The sequence below is a fragment of the Oncorhynchus gorbuscha genome, linkage group LG02 (genome assembly GCF_021184085.1).
Source record: "Oncorhynchus gorbuscha isolate QuinsamMale2020 ecotype Even-year linkage group LG02, OgorEven_v1.0, whole genome shotgun sequence".
Classification (NCBI taxonomy): domain Eukaryota; kingdom Metazoa; phylum Chordata; class Actinopteri; order Salmoniformes; family Salmonidae; genus Oncorhynchus; species Oncorhynchus gorbuscha.
This window is the reverse complement of record NC_060174.1, coordinates 66,303,611-66,325,593: the sequence shown is the minus strand read 5'-3', so window position 1 is coordinate 66,325,593 and position 21,983 is coordinate 66,303,611. Positions and strand designations below refer to the sequence as shown.

Genomic DNA, 21,983 nt, shown 5'->3' with positions numbered 1-21,983 from the left:
GATCACGGAGTGAGTCACGACCGTTACCGGGCAGATCACGGAGTGAGTCACGACCGTTACCGGGCAGATCACGGAGTGAGTCACGACCGTTACCGGGCAGATCACGGAGTGAGTCACGACCGTTACCTGGCAGATCACGGAGTGAGTCACGACCGTTACCTGGCATTACCATGTCACCTCTGACAACCTATAAGACTGTGTTTCCTATCAAATCAGACTTTATTTGCCACATGCGTCGAGTACGACAAGTGTAGACTTAACCGTGAAATGCTGACTTACAAGCCCTTGACCTAAAGTGCTGTTCAAGAAGAAGAAAATATTTACGAAGTAGGCGAAAATAAAAAGTAACAGAATAACAATAGCGAGGCTGTATACAGGGGGCACCGGTACTGAGTCAGTGTGCAGGGGTACAGGCTATTTGAGCTAATCTGTACAGACACCTAGGTATTTGTAGTTGTTCACATATTCTTAGTCAAAACCGTCCAGAGTAGTGATGCTGGACGGGCGGGTGTGGGCTGCGATCGGGTTGAAGAGCACGCATTTAGTTTTCCTTTCATTTAAGAGCAGTTGGAGGCCACGGAAGGAGAGTTGTATGGCATTGAAGCTCTTCTGGAGGTTAGTTAACACAGTGTCCAAAGAAGGGCCGGAAGTATACAGAATGGTGTCGTCTGCGTAGAGGTGGATCAGGGACTCACCTGCAGCGAGATCGACGTCATTGACGTATACAGAGAAAAGAGTCGGCCCGAGAATTGAACCCTGTGGCACCCCCATAGAGACTGCCAGAGGTCTGGACAGCAGACCCTCCGATTTGACACACTGAACTCTATCAGAGAAGTAGTTGGTGAACCAGGCGAGGCAGTCATTTGAGAAACCAAGTCTCTTGAGTGTGCCGATAAGAATGTGGTTATTGACAGTCAAGCCTTGGCAAGGTCGATGAATACGGCTGCACAGTAATGTCTCTTTTCGATGGTGATTATGATATCGTTTAGGACCTTTGAGTGTGGCTGAGGTGCACCCATGACCAGCTCGGAAACCAGATTGCATAGCGGAGAAGGTACGGTGGGTTTCGAGATGGTCTGTGATCTGTTTGTTAACTTGGCTTTCGAAGACATTAGAAAGGCAGGGTAGGATAGATATAGGTCTCTAACAGTTTGGGTCTAGAGTGTCTCCCCTTTTGAAAAGGGGGATGACTGCGGCAGCTTTCCAATCTTTGGGGATCTCAGGCGATACGGAAGAGGTTGAACAGGCTAGTAATAGGGGTTGCAACAATTGCAGCAGATAATTTTAGAAAGAGTTCAGATTTTGCAACTCTTTCAGAACATCAGCTATCTGGATTTGGGTGAAGGAGAAATGGGGAGGCTTGGGCAAGTTGCTGTGGGGGGTGCAGAGCTATTGACCGGGGTAGGGGTAGCCAAGTGGAAAGCATGACCAGCCGTAGAAAAATGCTTCTTGAAATTCTCAATTATCGTGGATTTATTGGTGGTGACAGTGTTTCCTAGCCTCAGTGCAGTGGGCAGCTGGGAGGAGGTGCTCTTATTCTCCATGGACTTTACAGTGTTCCAGAACTTTTTGGAGTTTGTTACAGGATGCAAATTTCTGTTTGAAAAAGCTAGCCTTTGCTTTCCTAACTGCCGGTGTATATTGGTTCCTAACTTCCCTGAAAAGTGAGTGGCTATTTGACGCTAATGCAGTACGCCACAGGATGTTTTTGTGCTGGTCAAGAGCAGTTAGGTCTGGAGTGAATTAAGGGCTATATCTGTTCCAGGTTCAATTTTTTTTTGAATGGGGCATGCTTACTCTAAGATGGTGAGGAAAGCACTTTTAAAGAATAACCAGGCATCCTCTACTGATGGAATGAGGTCAATATCTTCCAGGATACCCGGGCCAGGTTGACGAGAAAGGCCTGCTGGCTGAAGTGTTATAGGGAGTGTTTGACGGTGATTGTTTGACTGCATACCCATTACAGACGCAGGCAATGAGGCAGTGATCTCTGTGATCCTGGTTGTAAACAGCAGAGGTGTATTTAGAGGGCAGGTTGGTCAGGATAATATCTATGAGGGTGCCCGTGTATACGGATTTGGGGTTGTACCTGGTAGGTTCATTGATAATTTGTGTGAGATTGAGGGCATCTAGTTTAGATGGTAGGATGGCCAGGGTGTTACGCATGTCCCAGATTAGGTCACCTAACAGTACAGGTTCTGAAGATTGATTGGGGGGCAATCAATTAACATATGGTGTCCAGGGCACAGCTGGGGGCTGAAGGTAGTCCATAACAAGCGGCAACAGTGAGAGACTTATTTCTGGAAAGGTGGATTGTAAGAAAAAATGTAGAAGATCGAATTGTTTGGGCACAGACCTGGATAGTATGACGGAACTCTGCAGGCTATCTTTGCAGTAGATTGCAACTCTGCCCCCTTTGGCAGTTCTATCTTGTCGGAAAATGTTATAGTTAGGGATGGAAATGTCAGGATTTTTGGTGGCCTTCCTAAGCCAGGATTCAGACACGGCTAGGACATCCGGGTTTATGGTTACAGAAATCAACAAATGAGAGCGCCTGGGGAGTGGGAGTGGAGCTAGGCGCTGCAGGGCCTGGATTAACCTCTTAATCACCAGAGGAACAGAGGAGGAGTAGGATAAGGGTATGGCTAAAGGCTATAAGAACTGGTTGTCCAGTACGTTTGTAGCAGAGAGTAAAAGAAGCACGTTTCTGTGTGAGGAAGAATAGATTCAAGGCATAATGTACAGACAAGGGTATGGTAGGATGTGAATACAGTGGAGGTAAGCCTAGGCATTGAGTGACGATGAGAGGTTTTGTCTCTAGAGACACCCTTTAAACCAGGTGAGGTCACTACATTTTTATATATATATCTAAGGTATGAAATGACTAACAAGATGAACTGATGATGCACTACCCAATTTTGAAATTGCACCTTGTGCATTGTACGATTACAACTTTCAAGAGTAAGTTTAAAGCCGGACTGCCAAAAGAATGGAAACACTTGAGTAAATGAGTGATCCCGGCGGCACTGATGGCGTGGGGTGCATTTCCCTGGCATGGTTCAGGTCCACTGAACCCCTTAGAGAGCAAGGTAAATACACAGCCCTTCTGAGGGATCACCTTCAACCTATGGTGACTCATTTCTATCCTGTTGGGAGTGGATGACAGTGCCCCAATCCACAGGGCACAAGTGGTCGCTGAATGGTTTGAGGAGCATGAAAACGACGTAAACCATGTGCCATGGCCGTCTCAGTCACCAGATCTCAACCCAATTGAACACTTATGGAGATTCTGGGGCGGTGCAAGAGACGGCGTTTTTGTAGTTATTTCCGTTTTCTAGAAGCTCCGTCTGCTTGATCGTCATGGTTGACGTGGCTTTCTTCTGCTTGGGAGCTTGATTGAAGAGTTGACGAACAAAGCTTTAGCCTTGAGGATGAACAGGAATCGGGGAGAACACTATGTCGTCAATATTATTATTCCTTATTAGATGCTGTCAGTGAGTACAAGTATCTGGGACTGATTGTCAAGCCCTTTTTGGATTTTGTCTGTTAGGTACATACATGGCTAACCACACAAATCGTTTCCTCGGTGCAATCATTGCAAAGAGTAACGCTAACCTTTTTAAAAATGTTATGCTAAACTGTTTGATTCGTTGGTGCTACCTGGTATTATTTATGCTTCAGAAGTATGGGGGCACAAATTATACCTGGGTTAATGCAGATTTTAACCATTCCTGCAGATTTGACCTCGGTGTGGGTAAATGTATGCCCTATTGAAGACAATATTGTCTGGAAAACTCTATGAATCACCAGTGGGAGGCTATGTTTCTTTTTTGAAATGGAAGTGATTTTTGCAGCATGCCAAATTAATGTCAATGTAAACATGTTTTTAATGGACTTGTGGTGTTACAACTGCAAAGGAAAATGTTATATAATGTCTAAGCTTATTTTCTTTTCAACATTTGTATGACTCCGCTCACTGATACAGGCAGTGTGTATACTGGAAATGGCCGTGGTGCTTTTGAGTCAGCACTTTTGGAGAGCAAAACTAAAGTGGTACCAAACGGATAAACAAACCTGAAAGTAACAAGCTGCACACCCCCTACAGGCTTTTTGTAAATGCACTTTTGGGACAGAACCCTAGCCGTACTGTTTTATCCAAGCAATATTGAAGGTGTTTTGTAAAATGTTGATGTGGACTGGCCAGTCTTGCTATTGAGACTGGTCGATACACAAACACTCCCCGAGATAAACGTTTATGTACCCGCATGCCTTGCTTTACTGTGGGTTATACAATGAAATTAGGGATATTTTAGTTTTTTTGGTCAGAAGTCCAGCCCTGATGAGAAATAATAAATTGTGAAAAAAATTCAAGTAACAACAATGTAAATGCTTGCGCCAAATCCTGCCACAGAGACTTTTCTTTTAGAAGTGCCCGATTGTCCTTTTATCCACTCAACTTTATTTATTTTAGTTTGTGTACATGTGTATAGATGTAATGCTTTATAGATGACTCCTTGTACTTTGACTGTTGTGTCCATTTGAGTGGTTTTAAGAAAAATAGTTGACACTTAAATACGTGTTTCTAATTGACCAGTGAAGGACTATAGGATTCCTATGCTGTGCCAACGCAAAATGAACCCTCTATAGAAGTCCTGGAATTATGAAGCAAATGGACTGATGTAGCAGATCGTTTAGGACGTGATGCTCTTACCAAGTTTTCCTTCCCATATGAATCAGTCTATACTGAGTTCTACTTTCAGAGCCAGAATCCTAGTCCACGAATCATGTTGCTCAGCGCTATGTCGTTTGGAGTTCCTACTTGAGACTAGAGATGATTAAAGTGCCTAATCTCACCCATCTCATGCATTCAGAGTTCAAACACTGACAATAGCCATGGGTTGTGCACTTATCAGATGCAGCCAAAGTAATCATTCAGGAGGGATGAATGCGATGCTGCGTCTTTTTTAAAAAAGTCTTATTTTGTGTATGTGCACGTACACATTGACTCACGCACAGATTGATATGTATGACTTTTCTTCTGTGCACCTGGCAGAGACTTCTGTAGTCATGTGGAAGGAATGTAGGTTCATTCGTTCTAAATGTCCATCTTGTCGTATTAAATTGAATCTGTCAGACTGCAATTGGCATTCTGCTGGCGCACTGCTCTGAGTGATTGGCTCTGGATAGGCACATGACTGTAATGCAATTGAGTCTAACTTGCCAAAGGGGCATTCGTGCCATAGCCCTAGCCACTGGCTATGTTCTCCTCCGACTACGTGTTGAATTCTCTGGTCTGTATATAGTTCTCTGGTTGGTAGGCTATTACGCCTCTGTTTTTGGCAGTCTGCCTCTGCCTGTATCATGACTTGTCATTGGTCCCAGTGATTAAGACCAATTAAGGACCCCTTCTGCCTACTGCGTGGTATTGGGAATCACTGGAAATGGCCCATGTCATCGTAATGTGTTCACTCCTTGGACTCTGCAACCTCTCCAGTCTCACAACATCCCTTTTTTCCTCCTTTCACATGAAGACTAATGCATTTCAGTCAGTGTAGATCAAATCATTTTTGGTGCATTCACAATATCTTCTTACATTACTGTGATATAACGCCTCCTCTTGAAACGGGCTTTAGGAACAGTATCCTGCGGTATGGAGCCCACATACTTTGGGTGGAGGTCATTGTTGTGTTGTGCTTTCCCTTCTATAAATTCAGTTAAGACAGGCTTATGGCAGGCCTCAATTCTCTCAGCATTTGCGCCACTCCAATTCTTCTTCCCACTCCTCTCCCTTAATTCAATTCTGTGTGTGTGTGTGTGTGTGTTTACAGCTCAGTGTAGGCTCTGTCACTGACCCTGTAATGGGTTTCTAATCACTGAGTTGTGGCTAGATTGCAGCTGCATATTTGTTTGTCTATTCTGCAAGAAATTAAGAATGTGAGACGGGTAGACGAGGGTAGAGAAGACTACTAAACTGGCACACAAGGATGAGGGAAAGCTTGTCAGCGGCTTGGTGTGTTTGGGGGCTGGTTCAAAGACCTGGATCTTATTCAAATAAAAATGGGTTAAAGTGGAGAGGCTTTCAGTGGAAGGATTTTGGTTTGTTAGGAGGGAGAGGTGCAGAATTTTCCAGCACATCCACACCAGCGCTACATATGCTGCCTGGCATCAGCAATTAAAGTGGAATAAGAAATCACACTGAATATATTAATCCCCCCTCATGTCTCCCTCTCTCCCCCCCTCCTTCACTCCCTCTGCTTCTAGCTCATATCACATCTTTGGTTTTGTGCAATGCAGTCTCCTCTGTCTCCCTTTGTCCTCCTCCTCTTGTATTTTCTGGGTATTTTCCACCCCTTTTCTTTCATCCTGCCACCCTAAGAGAGTTTGGGACTGAAATCAAGAGTTTCAGTCTAGTGTTCTCTGGGTATAGGAGTTAGATAAGAGATCAATCAAAAAAAGCATGGATTGTCTGTTTGACGTGTGTATAATTATTACTATAAATTATGAAATCTAGGTGCCAGTCCTTTTATTGGAAAACATTTTATCTTCAGAGAAGACCTGACTTAGCAATTATTTTTTTAATAACTTTGCCAGAATAACAAGAATGTAATTATTTTATACCATCAACATTTTAACATCACTAATCAAAATATGTACAAAACATAATGATGATGAAATAGAATGAAAGATGAGATTTAAAGACCTTGACATTATGAACATTAAATGTCATACTCAATCTGCTCAAAGTGGCCGTGTGTCCTTTGGTCCGAAGTTGTTGTGCTTGTGGCGTTCTCCTTTCCTCTCCTCGGATTGTGTTCCTGGTTCCTTCCTTGAGTTGCAGAGGCTGTGCTCTGAAGTGACTTCTCCTTGAATGTTAGCTCTAAGTCTTTACCTAAACTGCTTGTACTTAGGTTCTTCAGCCCCAATTAGAAATGTACTAAATTGCAGGTAGGAGCCTGCTCTTTCCCTAACTTATCAGTTACTAGTTCTTGCCATGAAAAGCCAAGGCCCTTGCTAGGTGTGCTAAGATTGAGGTTCTTTACCTCTTTTTGAGAAGTAGCTGAGCTGCTGGGCCCAGGGCAGAGATGGATCCAGGAGAATAATTATTGAGAGGGAGAGAAACTGCGCTTCGCTTACTAAACTTGTGCAAAATGTATGACTACATTAGAGATGCATATTTCCCACAGACAACACAAAGAATTTGAAAACAAATCAAACATTGATCAATTCCTGTATCTGTTAGGCATAAGACTGCAGTGTGCTGTTAGGTTCTGAAAAAAAACAGAGTAAAAACTCAAAAGGATGACAAGGGAAAAGCTCAAACAGAGTTTATTCACCCACTGGGTGATACAGCTAGAAAGACAATATACAAGTCCCACAAGCACATTTTCTTTATACCTTTGAACTAGGCGGAGTCATCTCCTTGCGTGTTTAGGATGCACTGTCCTCTGTTAGGCAGAAACACACTATGTTCCTCTTATTGTCATGGCCCTGCTGAAGCCCAGGACCCGCATGGGCATGGAATTTGTGTGTGTGTGAGAGGACTGTAAATGAGATTGGTCTTCAGGGTGCTCCGCTCCCTGCAGTGTCTTTTCACTTCAACAGTTGACCTTATCTCCAGTTGAGTTCCACATCCCTCATGGTTGTGGTTCCTCAGCAACTGGTCTGCCATATCAAGAACTGACACTAGACTTGCCCTTTTGCCCCCCTCCTTAAGAACATTTCATATTCCACAATAACATATTTGAGCAGAATATGAACTTTCTGCATGTTTCCTTTTCTCAGTAACTTTCCAGGTCACTCAGTAACATGCATGCATACATGCATACATACATACATGCATGCATACATACATACATACATACATACATACATACATACATACATACATACATACATACATACATACATACATACATACATACATACATACATACATACATACATACATACATACATACATACATACATACATACATACATACATACATACATACATACATACATACATACATACATACATACATACATACATACATACATACATACATACATACATACATACATACATACATACATACATACATACATACATACATGCATGCATACATACATACATGCATGCATACATACATACATACATACATGCATACATGCATACATACATACATACATACATACATACATACATACATACATACATACATACATACATACATACATACATTGTGGCAAAAGTATTTAGTCAGCCACCAATTTGTGCAAGGTCTCTCACTTAAAAAGATGAGGCCTGTAATTTGCATCATAGGTACACTTCAACCATTACAGACAAAATAAGAGAAGAATCCAGAAAATCACATTGTAGAATTTTTTATGAATTTATTTGCAAATTTTGGTGGAAAATAAGTATTTGGTCAATAATGAAAGTTTCTCAATACTTTTATATACCCTTTGTTGGCAATGACAGCGGTCAAACGTTTTCTGTAAGTCTTCACAAGGTTTTCACACACTGTTGCTGGTATTTGGCCGATTCCTCCATGCAGATCTCCTGTAGAGCAGTGATGTTTTGGGGCTGTTGCTGGGCAACACATGACTTTCAACTCCAAAGATTTTCTATGGGGTTGAGATCTGGAGACTGGCTAGGCCACTCCAGGACCTTGAAATGCTTCTTAAGAAGCCACTCCTTCATTGCCCGGGCAGTGTGTTTGGGATCATTGTCATGCTGAAAGACCCAGCCACGTTTCATCTCGTTTCAATGCCCTTGCTGATGGTAGGCTTTGTTACTTTGGTCCCAGCTCTCTGCAGGTCATTCACTAGGTCCCACCGTGTGGTTCTGGGATTTTTGCTCACCGTTTTCCTCACACTTGTGATCATTTTGACCCCACGGGGTGAGATCTTGCGTGGAGCCCCAGATCGAGGGAGATTATCAGTGGTCTTGTATGTCTTACATTTCCTAATAATTGCTCCCACAGTTGATTTCTTCAAACCAAGCTGCTTACCTATTGCAGATTCTGTCTTCCCAGCCTGGTGCAGGTCTACAATTTTGTTTCTGGTGTCCTTTGACAGCTCTTTGGTCTTGGCCATAGTGGAGTTTGGAGTGTGACTGTTTGAGGTTGTGGACAGGTGTCTTTTATACTGATAACAAGTTCAAACATGTGCCATTAATACAGGTAACGAGTGGAGGACCTGTAACTTCTTAAAGAAGTTGTTACAGGTCTGTGAGAGCCAGAGATCTTGCTTGTTTGTAGGTGACCAAATTCTTATTTTCTGCCATAATTTGCAAATAAATTCACTAAAAATCCTACAATGTGATTTTCTGGATCTTTTTTTCTCATTTTGTCTGTCATAGTTGAAGTGTACCTATGATGAAAATTACAGGCCTCATCTTTTTAAGTGGGATAACTTGCACAATTGGTGGCTGACTAAATGCATACATACAGTTGAAGTCGGAAGTTTACATACACTTAGGTTGGAGTCATTAAAATGTGTTTTTCAACCACTCCACAAATGTCTAGTTACCAAACTATAATTTTGGCAAGTCAGTTAGGACATCTACTTCGTGCATGACAAGTAATTTTTCCAACAATTGTTTACAGACAGATTATTTAACTTATAATTCACTGTATCACAATTCCAGTGGGTCAGAAGTTTACATACACTAAGTTGACTGTGCCTTTTTAAATAGCAGAAAATGATGTCATGGCTTTAGAAGCTTCTGGCTAATTGACATCATTTTAGTCAATTGGAGGTGTACCTGTGGATGTATTTCAAGGCATACCTTCAAACTTAGTGCCTCTTTGCTTGACATCATGGGAACATCAAAATTAATCAGCCAAGACATCAGAAAACAAATTGCAATTTCCAAACACCTGAAGGTACCACGCATACTATTGTTTGTACAGATAAACAAGTATAAACACCATGGGACCACTGTTTCCTAGAGATGAGCGTACTTTGGTGCGAAAAGTGTAAATCGATCCCAGAACAACACCCAAGGACCTTGTGAAGATGCTGGAGGAAACGGGTACAGAAGTATCTATATCCACAGTAAAACGAGTCCTATATCGACAACCTGAAAGGCCGCTCAGTAAGGAAGAAGCCACTGCTCCAAAACCACCATTTAAAAAAAAAAAAGCCTGACTGCTGTTTTCAACTGCACATGGGGACAAAGATCGTACTTTTTGGAGAAATGTCCTTTGGTCTGATGAAACAAAAATAGAACTGTTTGGCCGTAATGACCATCGTTATGTTTGGAGGGAAAAGAGGGAGGCTTGCAGCCTAAGAACACCGTCCCAACCTTGAAGCACAGGGGTGACAGCATCATGTTGTGGGGGTGTTTTGCTGCAGGAGGGACTGGTGCACTTCACAAAATAGATGGCATCATGAGGGAGGAGAATTGTGGATATGTTGAAGCAACATCTCAAGACATCAGTCAGGAAGTTAAAGCTTGGTCACAAATGGGTCTTCCAAATGGGCAATGACCCCAAGCATACTTCCAAAGTTGTGGCAGAATGGCTTAAGGACGACAAAGTCAAGGTATTGGAGTGGCCATCACACAATCCTAGAACATTTGTCGGCAGAATTGAAAAAGCGTGGAGGCCTACAAACCGAACTCGGTTACAGCAGCTCTGTCAGGAGGAATGGGCCAAAGGTCACCCAATTTATTGTGGGATGCTTGTGGAAGGCTACCTGAAACGTATGACCCAAGTTAAACTATTTAAAGGCATTGCTACTAAATACTAATACTTCAACTGTATTGATCTATCTACACACACACATGCTTTGAACATGTTAAGTAATCAGTAAGCTCTATCTGCTAACATGAATATTTATATTTCAAGCTGTACTCCAACAGTGCAATCACAGCATCAAGATGTGTGGCCCGTTGCCATGAGAAAAGGGCATCCAGTGGAGTACAAACAAACATTGTAAATTCAACTTTCTTTCTTCTCCTACTAGTCGTACTTCAACTATTCGCATATTGCTTAAACACTGTATTTGGCTGATAATATAACACTTGATGTCTCTTTTTGAAACCTTTTTGAGCGCAATATTTACTGTCAAATTCTTTTTTGTGTGTTTTTTTTCTTTTCTCACTTTTGAGTTTTTCACTTGGCAATGTAAACATGTTCCCCATGGCAATAAAGCCTCTTTGTATTTAATTGGGACAGGGGGAGCGCTTTTCTATTCCTGTGAGATCACATGGTTTCACACCAAGGTGTGAAGGGCCCTTTTCTTTTTTTTTTTCCGACTAATTGTCTTGGAGGTAGAGAAAGTGGGGAGAACAGTTGGGTTAATCCAATATGACAAAACAACCCGTTGCTTCAGTTGGAAGGGATTACTGCCTCGATTTGTCATTATGTCTTACTGAGACCTTGGTAACACCTGTCTTAGTCTGTGTAAATACCAAATGACAAAACAAGTCAAGAAGAAAAATAAGAGGCAGAAGCTGCTCCCCCCCCCCCCCAGTGATTTTCACCAGATCCTGTGCCTCTTGATATCTTCGTTTTCTGTTAAGTTTGAAATGCAGCCACTTACTTTTAATTTCATGTAGTAGTAAATATCTTTAAAAAAAATGTTTTGACTGTGCACACACGTTTAAAGCGCACTGTAGAGAACGTGAACATGGCTACAAGAATGTCAGCTATTATATCAAATATGTAACGTTCCACCCACTAAATGATAGAATTTCACAATTACATGCAATTTTCTTACAATGAGCACTTCCGTTTGACCTTACTTGTAGAAAAGCCCTTTAAACATATATTTCGAAGTGCATTTTCAACATCAAATGTATTGTTTGGTGGCGAGCAATCCTGTTTTGCATCGACCGTTAACAATCAAGAGGTCAAGGAGTAGGTAGTTTTTGTTATGGGCTCAGTAGGCTGAGAGTGAATGAGGAACGGATATCGTCACCCCCCCGAAGTGGTTGACAAAGTCTTCTGCCGAGCGGGAGAAGGTGGAGAAATAATGGTATACATTAAGTGATGGAAGTATGAAATGAATGTCGGTTTTCAAGCTTCAAGCTACACAGTCACTTATTCTCAGCCTGCCCAGTTGTTTCTGCAATTGTTTCTGTCAGTTTAGACGATATTCCGTCTCTCAGACATAAGCAGCGTCCAACCTACTCCATGGCCTGAGATTCTGTGTTTCATCGCAGAACATTTTGCCTTTGTCTGACTCTTCATCAAGTATTTGTCACCACCAGCCAAAATGTTTCAATCCATTGATGCAACAAAAAACCTCCTGCCCAGACACTTTGTTCCTTAAATTGATGTTTAACCTTTAATGCAAGTACAACTCTGTCCCTTCCTTTTTATTGGTAAGAAAGTGTTCCCTCAGCCTCGAGGCACAGACATGCACACGTATATTTTAGTCATTCAGTGAGCGGTAGACAAAAGTGATATCATTGACTTGGATTTGTTGAGATTTGCCTACGAGCCATTACAAAAACATTCACTCATGTGGTGTGGAGCTTTGAGTTTGAATTACCGTTAAATAGATTTTCTACCAACCTTTTTCATAATTAAATTGCTAAATGGACAGATGTTTCTGTAAAAGTTAACAGCAATAGGGTTTTTAGTTTTTTGCTCTCATAGTATCATGACGCATCAGATTTAAATTCCTCTCCATCCGTGACTGAACAGAAACCAGTTCCAGCTCCTTCTGGATTGTTGGCTGTGGTCACAGTGGAGCAAAGTGTCAGTTATCTTTCCTTACCCTGAATACCTTTTATGCGCTCTGTTCCCATCTGAACCCCCCCCCCCCCCCCCATCTCTCAGGTCTATTTTTCAAGTGCACTGAAGGCGTGTCATCAACCTAACATCACGTTTTAAAATGGGAATAGATATTGCTTTGTGAACTCTCATCTTCACATCAGTTGTGAATGTCACCACACTGCTTGTGTATCGTGTAGGGGAATTTCACACAAGGTATCTGAAGTTTGTCATGGGTATCAAGATAAAAAAAGATTCTGAACTGGTAACTCCTGTAGACATACCAGAGTGGGAACTTTATGCACAACCGAGTGCATTTTCTTGTGTTTTCCTTGTCAATTCAGACAGTGTAATTCTCTCTTTCTATTCTCCCCGACCTCTTCCTGTCAGTGTGGACCTGGTTCATGCTCAGCTGCACGTGTGTGAGGGGCGTAGCCTGCCAGAGCTGGGCCTGAAGCAGGATAAGATCCGGATAAATGGCTTCGCCATCCAATGCCGTGTGACCACAGAGGACCCTGCCCGTGGCTTCCAGCCTGACACTGGACGGCTTGAGGTAAGCAACAGCCCCCCCCTCCCTGCAGACTGCCACTCAGTTATAATGAGGCGCAGTCTCTGCCTCCATGTAGGGCCAGAAGGTTTCCTGACCCATGAGCCCCGACAGAACTATTTCCCAGGAAATAACCCTCCTAGCTCTACTTATGCATGTCCATTTAGGGTTCTGTAGTTGAGTGTTTATTTAGTTAATGCTGTAGACTTGGCGTACCGAACCTGTTCCCACAGGAGCCCTCTGGTCTGAATGATTGTTGGGGATGAGTTGCTTTTTGAAATAAATAATGGAACAAATATTGATATCCCCCGGTTGTTTGACATGTAGGCCTTGAATCAGCCCAAAATCCCTGTCTGTTCCAGCTGTAGATTGTCTGTCTAGTCTGGTCGTCTACCTGGTCTCTCTGATTCACACTAAGGAGCTGGGTTTTTTCCTAATGCATTAAGAGTCCAGCCTCAGATCTGCTCGGACTGCCCTCAGGGATCTATCTGAGCACATATATCCAGTAAATTGCCAAGCTTAAAGGAAGATACGGAAACACCGCTCCAAAACGATCTTGTGGTGTTTTGATAACCACGTGCCCTTAATTCCTGAGACGATTCGCAAATTCTTAGCACTTTCCTCAGAAAATTGGGAACGCTTGATGGTTTTTCCTTTTATGAGAAGGCAATTCTCCATAATACATATTTAAAAAAGATAATAATAATATGCCATTTTAGCAGACACTTTTATCCAAAGCAATTTAGACATGCGTGCATACATTTTACGTATGGGTTCTCCGGGGAATCGAACCCACTCTTGGTGTTGCACGCCCAAGGCTCTACCAACTGAGCTACAGAGGACTATATATAACATCAGGTACCCAGTGCAGGCAGTTTGTGTAAACAAGTTCTGCATCAAGGTGCTGAGAAATTGATATTAAGTTCTCATTCCACAGTTCTGAGAGTTAAGGATGTATCAAAAGTCATAGTCTTTGAAGTTATGAAAGTTTGTTTTTTTCCCCCTACTTTTTCTCAACGCACCCTCTGGGATTTGGAACGGTCTCTGTCTCTGTGTCGGTCTTTTTCCTTACCTCTAATTGAAAGGCAATGTAATGCGGCAGTTGTTATTGTCCATGAGAGATGCAGCAGGTGATGGGTAGAGCATCAATATTGCCAACTTGATGCATTATGGATGTGAGTAAATAGGTGTAGAGTGGTGCCAGAAGGGTGAAATGCAGAAGGAATGTTTCGGTGTTGTCCAGGGACAGGATAGTAGATGAGATGCACACTACAGACGGGTTTTCTTTCCTTCCCCCTCCTCCCGGTTTGTCTGAATGACAAGTGTCAACTTATTTTTTTTCTTCTCTGCTTTCCCAGACATTACGAGTGAAGGAAAATGTTTGTGCAAAAAAAATAATGACCCCCCGACTTGTAAGCAACGTGTGAATGTGACATCTAGTAAAGACTGGGGAAGAGGGAGGGGTGCATTGTTCTTCAGAAGCTAATTTGAAGACACAATGATGAATGAGGATGCAACTCCTAGTGGATGGGATTCAGATATGCAGGGCGAGTAGGAGCACCGTAATTTAGTAGGTAGGGAAAAGAAGCCTTAATACTTGTCATCGGTTCAATAGGTAATCACTGGCATTGGATCAGTTTACTTTGTTACCTTGTCATCGGTTCAATAGGTAATCACTGGCATTGGATCAGTTTACTTTGTTACCTTGTCAACGGTTCCTTTGAATTATTTTGACGTCAGTCGATATGTTTTTGTATTCTGTTCACTAACTGGGGAAGGTGGTAAATGAGAACTGCACATGCAAACAACAGAATTACCTCTGCCTACTTTAAGCAGTCTGTCAAGGAAATGTTCAGTATCAGTGTGCCAAGACATTGACCAGCGTTGTTATTGTGATCACTGCGTTGTCGTTGCCATCATCATCCTCATCATTATGGTCCTGAACAACAACCGTAGCATGATGAATGTTCAGCTGAGACATTCCAGACTGTTTGGAATGGGCCATTCCCATTCTACTGGAGAGGTGCCGGGTGGCAACAATAAACTACCTTTTTATATATCCGATTAGCCATTATCTTAACTCCATGCATATTCGACTCTTCGTGCAGGTATTCCCAAGGGCATGGCCAATATCATGGAGACATTTGAATTCAGTTGGGCTTGCATCTGAGAATGCTAAACAAAAGTCAAGGTTGTACACGTTGAGTGGGAGTTTTGCTGAATTGGTCCATGAAGACTTCCGTGTTTTGTTATTTGCTGGCTTTCACAGCTCTTAACGGCAAATCTTTGAACCAGTGGTGCCATTTTGTTTTTATGTGGTTTTCAGATGGCCCAGGGAATAAAGGCAAAGCTGAAGATTACATTAGTATTCTGTATTAAGCTCTGTGTTGCCCCCATGTTAACAAAACCATCATTTGTGAAATATTCCCAAGGCGAGACGACATAAAATGGAACACATACTTGTGAATTCCGAGCAGGGAACAGGAGAACTTGCAGGCATTCTATAAACAGGCAAAGGATGTTTGTGGTGGCTAGCTTTCTAGGCTCTCTGGCGGTGAGATCTGTCTTATTGGGTAGTCTGGTTATTGTTCTCTTAGGTTTTTGTGCCAGAAACTGGCATGGTCTGCAGACTAGCTTCCACATGAAATGACCCACTGTGGAATAAAGAATACTACTACTTTCATGTAATGTGGACTGACTAGACTTGGATGATTCACATGCTTCATGTATTCATTTAGATGCATGTTTTACGTATGCAGTTAATTTAGGACTGCGTCCCATCCCAGCCACACCCCACTCTCAGCACAGTGAGACGTCCCCAGCTCCCTCCACTGCTAAATATGTATTAGTACCTGTCCTGTTCTCGTTATCCATTAGGGGGATGAATACTTGAGCAACTGTACTGAGCAGGGCAGTTTCCAGGGAACCAGTCTATATCGGTCCTGATGACTCCTGCTCAGACTAACTTATACAGGCAGGCAAATTATATTCATATTTTTAACTTTTCAAATGACTACCTCATCAAATTCTTGGAATAGCAGAAATGTTCTTTTAAAGGTTCACAAAGTGAGTATATTTTCTGTGTGCTCAAGTAGCTAGTCACCCCCCAAATAAGCCGTTTGAAACAATTGAATCTTGCTCAGCGTTTCTCTTCCCCTTGTTTAGTTGGGCAATCTCACCTGTAACCAAAGTATAGCCATGCTGGCTTTAATGACATGGCGACCTGGCATTAGATAAAGAAGGCAGCTCTGGACTGCAAATCTCAGCCACGTTCAATATTCCCAGAGGGGTTTCACATATCCCGTTGTACAGTCCGTCTCTCTATTGTTCTACTGCCTCTGTTGTTCCCCGCTCAGAAGTGTGGGAACAGCTGACCTCAAACTACTGCATTGGGTGAGAATTGAAATGGATGTATTTGAACATTTATGGATTTGAAAAAGGCATGTCCTCCTCAAGTTTGTTTGGCTGTTTCTACTGCAATATTGATACTGTCACCGAGCGAGGAGATGGATGTTTCTTGTCCCTGCTTTCTCAGTTGCCAGTTGTGGCTTTCCAACCCAGTGCGTGCAGGGACTATTGTTGTGTAGGTTGGAAGGTATGGGGAGGAGGAATTGAATCAGTCCACGACTACATTTATACAGTGTTAATGAAAGCTGAAGGGGGGGGGGGGGCATTGAATAATTTGTATTTATAGCACAGGCGGTTGAGGGCACCTTTAATTGGGGAGGACGGGCTCTTGGTAACGGTTGGAGAGGAAATATATGGAATGGTGTCAAATACATCAAACGCATGGTTTCCATGGTTTCCATGCGTTTGATGCCGTTCCATTCGCTCTGTTCCAGACTTATTATGAGCCGTCCTCCCATCAGCAGCCTCCTGTGATTTTAACGGGGGGGTTTTTTTATAGCTCATTTTAAAGAGCCGTTCACTCTCTTCTATACTGATTTGAGTTAACTTCTTCTTCATCCATTGACTTGCGGTTCATGGCCAATGGAATGAAATGTCAGGGTTTGAAATAAGGCCTTACACCCACCCACCCATTAAATTCCTCAATCCACTGAATTCCTGAACCCACTAAATTCCTGAATCCACTCAATGCATGCCTCTTCACGCTTGCCTCTTTTCAGTCTCCGCTTACCAAGATCTCCTTTGTTTACCTTCCATTCTTTTCACACTCTAGCATTTTTATTTATTATTCTACTTGATGTCTGTTTACTTTTCTGTGTTGTCCTTCATCACTACTAAGTATTTCGTTTTTTTGTGATGTGTTAACATGAACAAATCAGACTAGCTTGATTTTTAAAAGCGTGTATAACAGAACTGTCCAATGTAATACCCTGGTTCATATTTCCTTTGAATTTAGAACCCGCGGTATAGTACCTTTTTTCTGTTTCTTATGAGGTACTGTAGTACATATTAAACCTGTATAGGCTTCCCTATTCAGACAGGCCCTCGTACCAATGTTCATCGATGGAGAGCCCCATCTGTTGCAGACCCTGTAAAATAACCTCTCAGAAACTAAATCTGTCCCTGCTGCCCCAAATGAAATTGAAAATGTCCCATTTGCTGATACTTTGAAATGAATATCATTGCGCAGCCCCCCCCTCGCCCCTTGTCCTACGCCTAATAGAAACCAATTCACTGTAATTATGATGGACATTCTATTCCTCGTGAAAAATGTGCCTCTGCACCGCTGTATTTTATAGGTAATAAAGGTCTCCTCTTTTCATCCTCTGTTTACCCACGTTCTCCCCATTTTCGGGTGGTTTCCATTATTCATCCCTCCCTCTATCCTTGTCAACTCCGGTTTGCGTTTTCTAATTTTCAATTTTGTTTTGGTCTCCTGAAATAATTTGGTTTTCTTCCCTTATCTCCGTCCACTCTCACTTCATTTCCCTCTTTCCTTTTTTCACCTCCACCTCCTTCGCTCTCTCCCTCTTTCACCATCTTCTGATGCATTTTTAGTTTTAAACAAGTTACGTTTTATTTTTTTATTTTTAGGTTTCCCTCACTGCACACTTCTCCCTCTGCTTGACATTTTCTTTTCTCATGCAATTCAATTCCATCCCACTCTGCCTTTCTCTCTTCCCACCTTGGTTTGTTTTCAGACAATTGTTTTGCGCTCGTCTCTTCATGGTGTAATCCCTTCTGCTGTTTCTGTCCTTCTCTCCCCTGTTCAATTTGTCTTCTATCCTGCCCTCCCTTATTCTCCTCTCCGAACAGTGCTTGTTGGCTCTTGATGAGTCTCTCCTACGCGTTGCCTCCCCCTAACCTTGCCCCCATCCACAACCCTGACCCCTAAACCACAGCACTACACCACCTCTGAGTGTCTCTAATGTCCAGCCTAATGTGATTGTGTGTCATATTTGCAGTATTTCTGTCTGACCTCTGACCCCATACTGCTGCGTGTTCCAGGGATCAATGGTTCCTAACCGCCTTCCTCTCCCTGCTTCGCCACCATGTTTCCTCTGAGATCTAATTAATGGGTCATATTTGATACTGCTCTAGTCTCCCAGGCGCGCATCCCAGACTCATTAGTCTTCCTGTGTGTGTGTGTGTGAACATTTGTGAATGTGCATTTGTTCTGTCTACTTGTTGTTTCCAACTGGGGAATGTCAGGTTGTGTATGTTTTTGCAGCATCTAGAGAGCTGCTGTCTGCAGTTTCTTTCCTGCCTAAACCTTGAATTATTAATAATGTCACTTTCAACTGCCATGTAGGTTACAAGTCTCATAAGGGGTGTCCATGGAGTGAATAGGTCTTTGTGTCTCTGTGTCTCTGAGCAGGACGGGGCATGAGAGTCCTTTTCCTGATGTCTTAATTGCCTGACCGCAGCTGTGGTGCATTGCTGCAAAGTCACTGGGATTTGTTGGATCCGTTTAAAGTGTGTGGTGGGAGAGCAGGGTTTCCGTTAGGAAAATGTGTCCCCGGACATTTGACTGGCAGCATTTTCATTTACCAGACATTTTGAGAAATGTACCTGACCCATGTGCACCGGGTGCGAAACCGGATTTGGGCGTCTGCCCCACGGTGCTCTGAATGACAGAAATCACGTTTGGATTATGGCGTCCTTCTTAGCGAATTCGGATGCGCATTTCGAAGATGTTTGAACATTCCACATTACAATTTTTTTCTCAGCTCACAAGACAAGTAATCGACAGCAAAATCACTAGCCTGTCAATCGAATCTATTCTGTTGGTCAGCTTGTCGTTCTGTGCGAGAAATAAATAGCCTATTCCAAACAGACTTAGGGACAGTTGTTGGACAGTAGATTCCAAATTCATACAACCAGTAGGCCGAGGATGCATGAAAAGATGTGTCTGACGCAACCGATCAGAATGTCTAGCTTTTAAAAATATTAATCAACTATTATTTCTTCACATTTTAAAAGCACAGCAACAGAGGTCTTTATAAAATAATTGCCTCCACATTTGGTTGTGTTTTGGCTACTTTGGAGCCAGTTTAACATGTTACATAATATGTAGTAAAATGTGCAGGTGTCTAACAGTTAAGTAGGCCTAAATGTTTTTGAAATGCATACTAGCGCCAACTCATTGCAAAGTGGTGTGATGCGCGGAAGCCTGCCTGCCGTTGCACGCATATTAGAATGGGAAGTGCGCTTCGATTACCAGTTGAGAAATAAGAGTATAAGCTCATTTAAATTATTATTTATATATATAAAAATGTAATTGTTTTTTTTAAACACGATATTTCATTTAGAATTGTTGCGTGATGACTTGGCTTCTGAAAGCATGTTTCACTCCAGCAGCAACAGGAGCAGCAGCTTTTGTCTCTGGCTGACAGATTTTCAGCTTAATCCAGGCTCTGTTGTCTGAATGCTGTGAGTGTGTGATAGTCGTTATGAGTCTTATATAGGCCTAACGAAAATGCACACCCAAGTTACATTTGCACTAAATGGTGCAAATGAACCCATAAACCGATAAGCATGACCAGTCGACTGTATTTTCATCATTGAATGGGCTAAAAAAACATTATTCAATGCAATTTGATCAAACAATATTCTCCCGGACAGTTGGCCGGTGTTAATTTTATTTATCGGCTTTTAATGATTATTTTTGTCAAAAGCCGGCCCAGAGGACACCGTGTGGGAGAGATTTGATAAGTGTCCACATTGTATCAGCAGTTCAACTAGCCACCCTGGACGTACACGTTCTCAGGCAGAGCTTTAATATATTTACATAAACAATGCGTTTTTTGTGTTTGTTTTTTTAAAAGAATAATTAAAAAGCAGAAATGTCTATCAGCAAAAAGCTTGTTCCCCTTAGGTTGACCGTAAAGACAGTTGTCTGGTCATATTGGGCTTCGTAGTGCAGCTGATCTTATTCCACTCCTGTGTGTGACGTTGGCCTGGTCGACAGGAGGTGTTCAGTAGACCGGCTGAACAAGTATACCGCGTTCCTCCGGAGGACCCTGCCTCTGTTGTAGATGTGCTCTACACAGCTGGGTAAGCTTGGGCAAACCTTCTGTTCAACTTGTCAAACTGACAACACTTTTGAAGTCATCTCTAAGTGAGGGAGGCAGTGAAGGAGGAGAGATGCTAAACACAGGTGGTGTGAAGCCTTTGTTGGACTGAGTTTTTTTTTTGTTGGTCGGGTTGGATGGGTCCTAGAGGGTGTGGTGTTAGAGGCTGCAGCGTGGTACGGATACATGCTTGTCAATGAGGTTTTAGGCTGTATGAATTAGTGTAGGTGTTGTGACCTACTTTTGAACGGAGGGTTGCTGTGTCTAACGATGGAGGGGGGGTGGGGGGAGCTGGATTGGCAGGCCGCCATCTTAAGTTGCCCTGTTGCCTTGACAACAGCGGTTGAAGCGTCGCACAAGCATCCTGACCGAAACGAGCACGTTTAGACCCCCACAAGCCTCCCTCCCATGATGCAGCATGTGCTCCATGACCAGAGCGCATTAAACCTCGGATCAGTTTATTCTCCCAAACAGAGCGCGCGCGCGAGAGAGATATGCAGGACATACACATTGAGTCTTGCCCGAAAGGTTTTAGTCACTGTGCTCTGGCAGCGTGATTGGACATCAACCAGTGTTACCTTGGAGCCATGAGGTGATCTCCTCTTTCTGCCATAAATACTGAATGTTTTTTTCTTTTTTTTTCTGACATTGTCCATTACTGTGTTGCTGTGGGCTTCATCCCTCCGGGTATATTTCAGTTGATGAACAGTGGTAATGACGTTTATCAGAAAATTCTCTATTCAATTAGCCTACTGTTTGGAAAACAATCAAACACAATCGTAGTTGTAACTTGCTCATTTGGTTACTTTTCTATATATTAAAACCACTGGCATACAATCTATCCCGAAGTGCAAGTTTGTACTATAAAACATTATTCGGCTAAGATTGCGATATCCTATTCATATCTAATTGAGAGAATTTGAAATGTGAGCGCTCCAAGATGCACAGCAGCGCCAAAGGTGTGAGCAGCACACCGCGGAACACAGTCCTCACAACACGAGGGCTGGGGCTCCAACGCTGGCAACGCAGGTGGACATGTTTAATTGTGTTGGGAGGCTGTTTGGCTGGGATAGTTCTGATTTGTTTAAGGGTCCTCCCTGCAGTGCCTCTCACACAGTGAGAATGGGGTTAACAGTGCTTTAATCCCTACGCTGGGAGGCACACGAAGGCAGAGGGATGGGAGCTTGGAGGTTGAGGGGGTGACTCTCTCTTATGGAGCTAAACACGATTTTCAGTTGCATT

General features: G+C 42.7%; 1 protein-coding gene across 2 annotated transcripts in view; it reads left to right on the top strand.

The window, feature by feature from the left end:
- Positions 1 to 21,983, top strand: part of LOC124007758 (pyruvate carboxylase, mitochondrial-like) — a 92,876-nt gene that overhangs the window by 20,833 nt on the left and 50,060 nt on the right. For both annotated transcript variants that reach the window (XM_046318500.1, XM_046318496.1), the window contains exon 9: positions 13,104 to 13,266. In XM_046318500.1, coding sequence (XP_046174456.1) covers positions 13,104 to 13,266 — 163 coding nt within the window. The remainder of the gene's footprint in view (positions 1 to 13,103; positions 13,267 to 21,983) is intronic.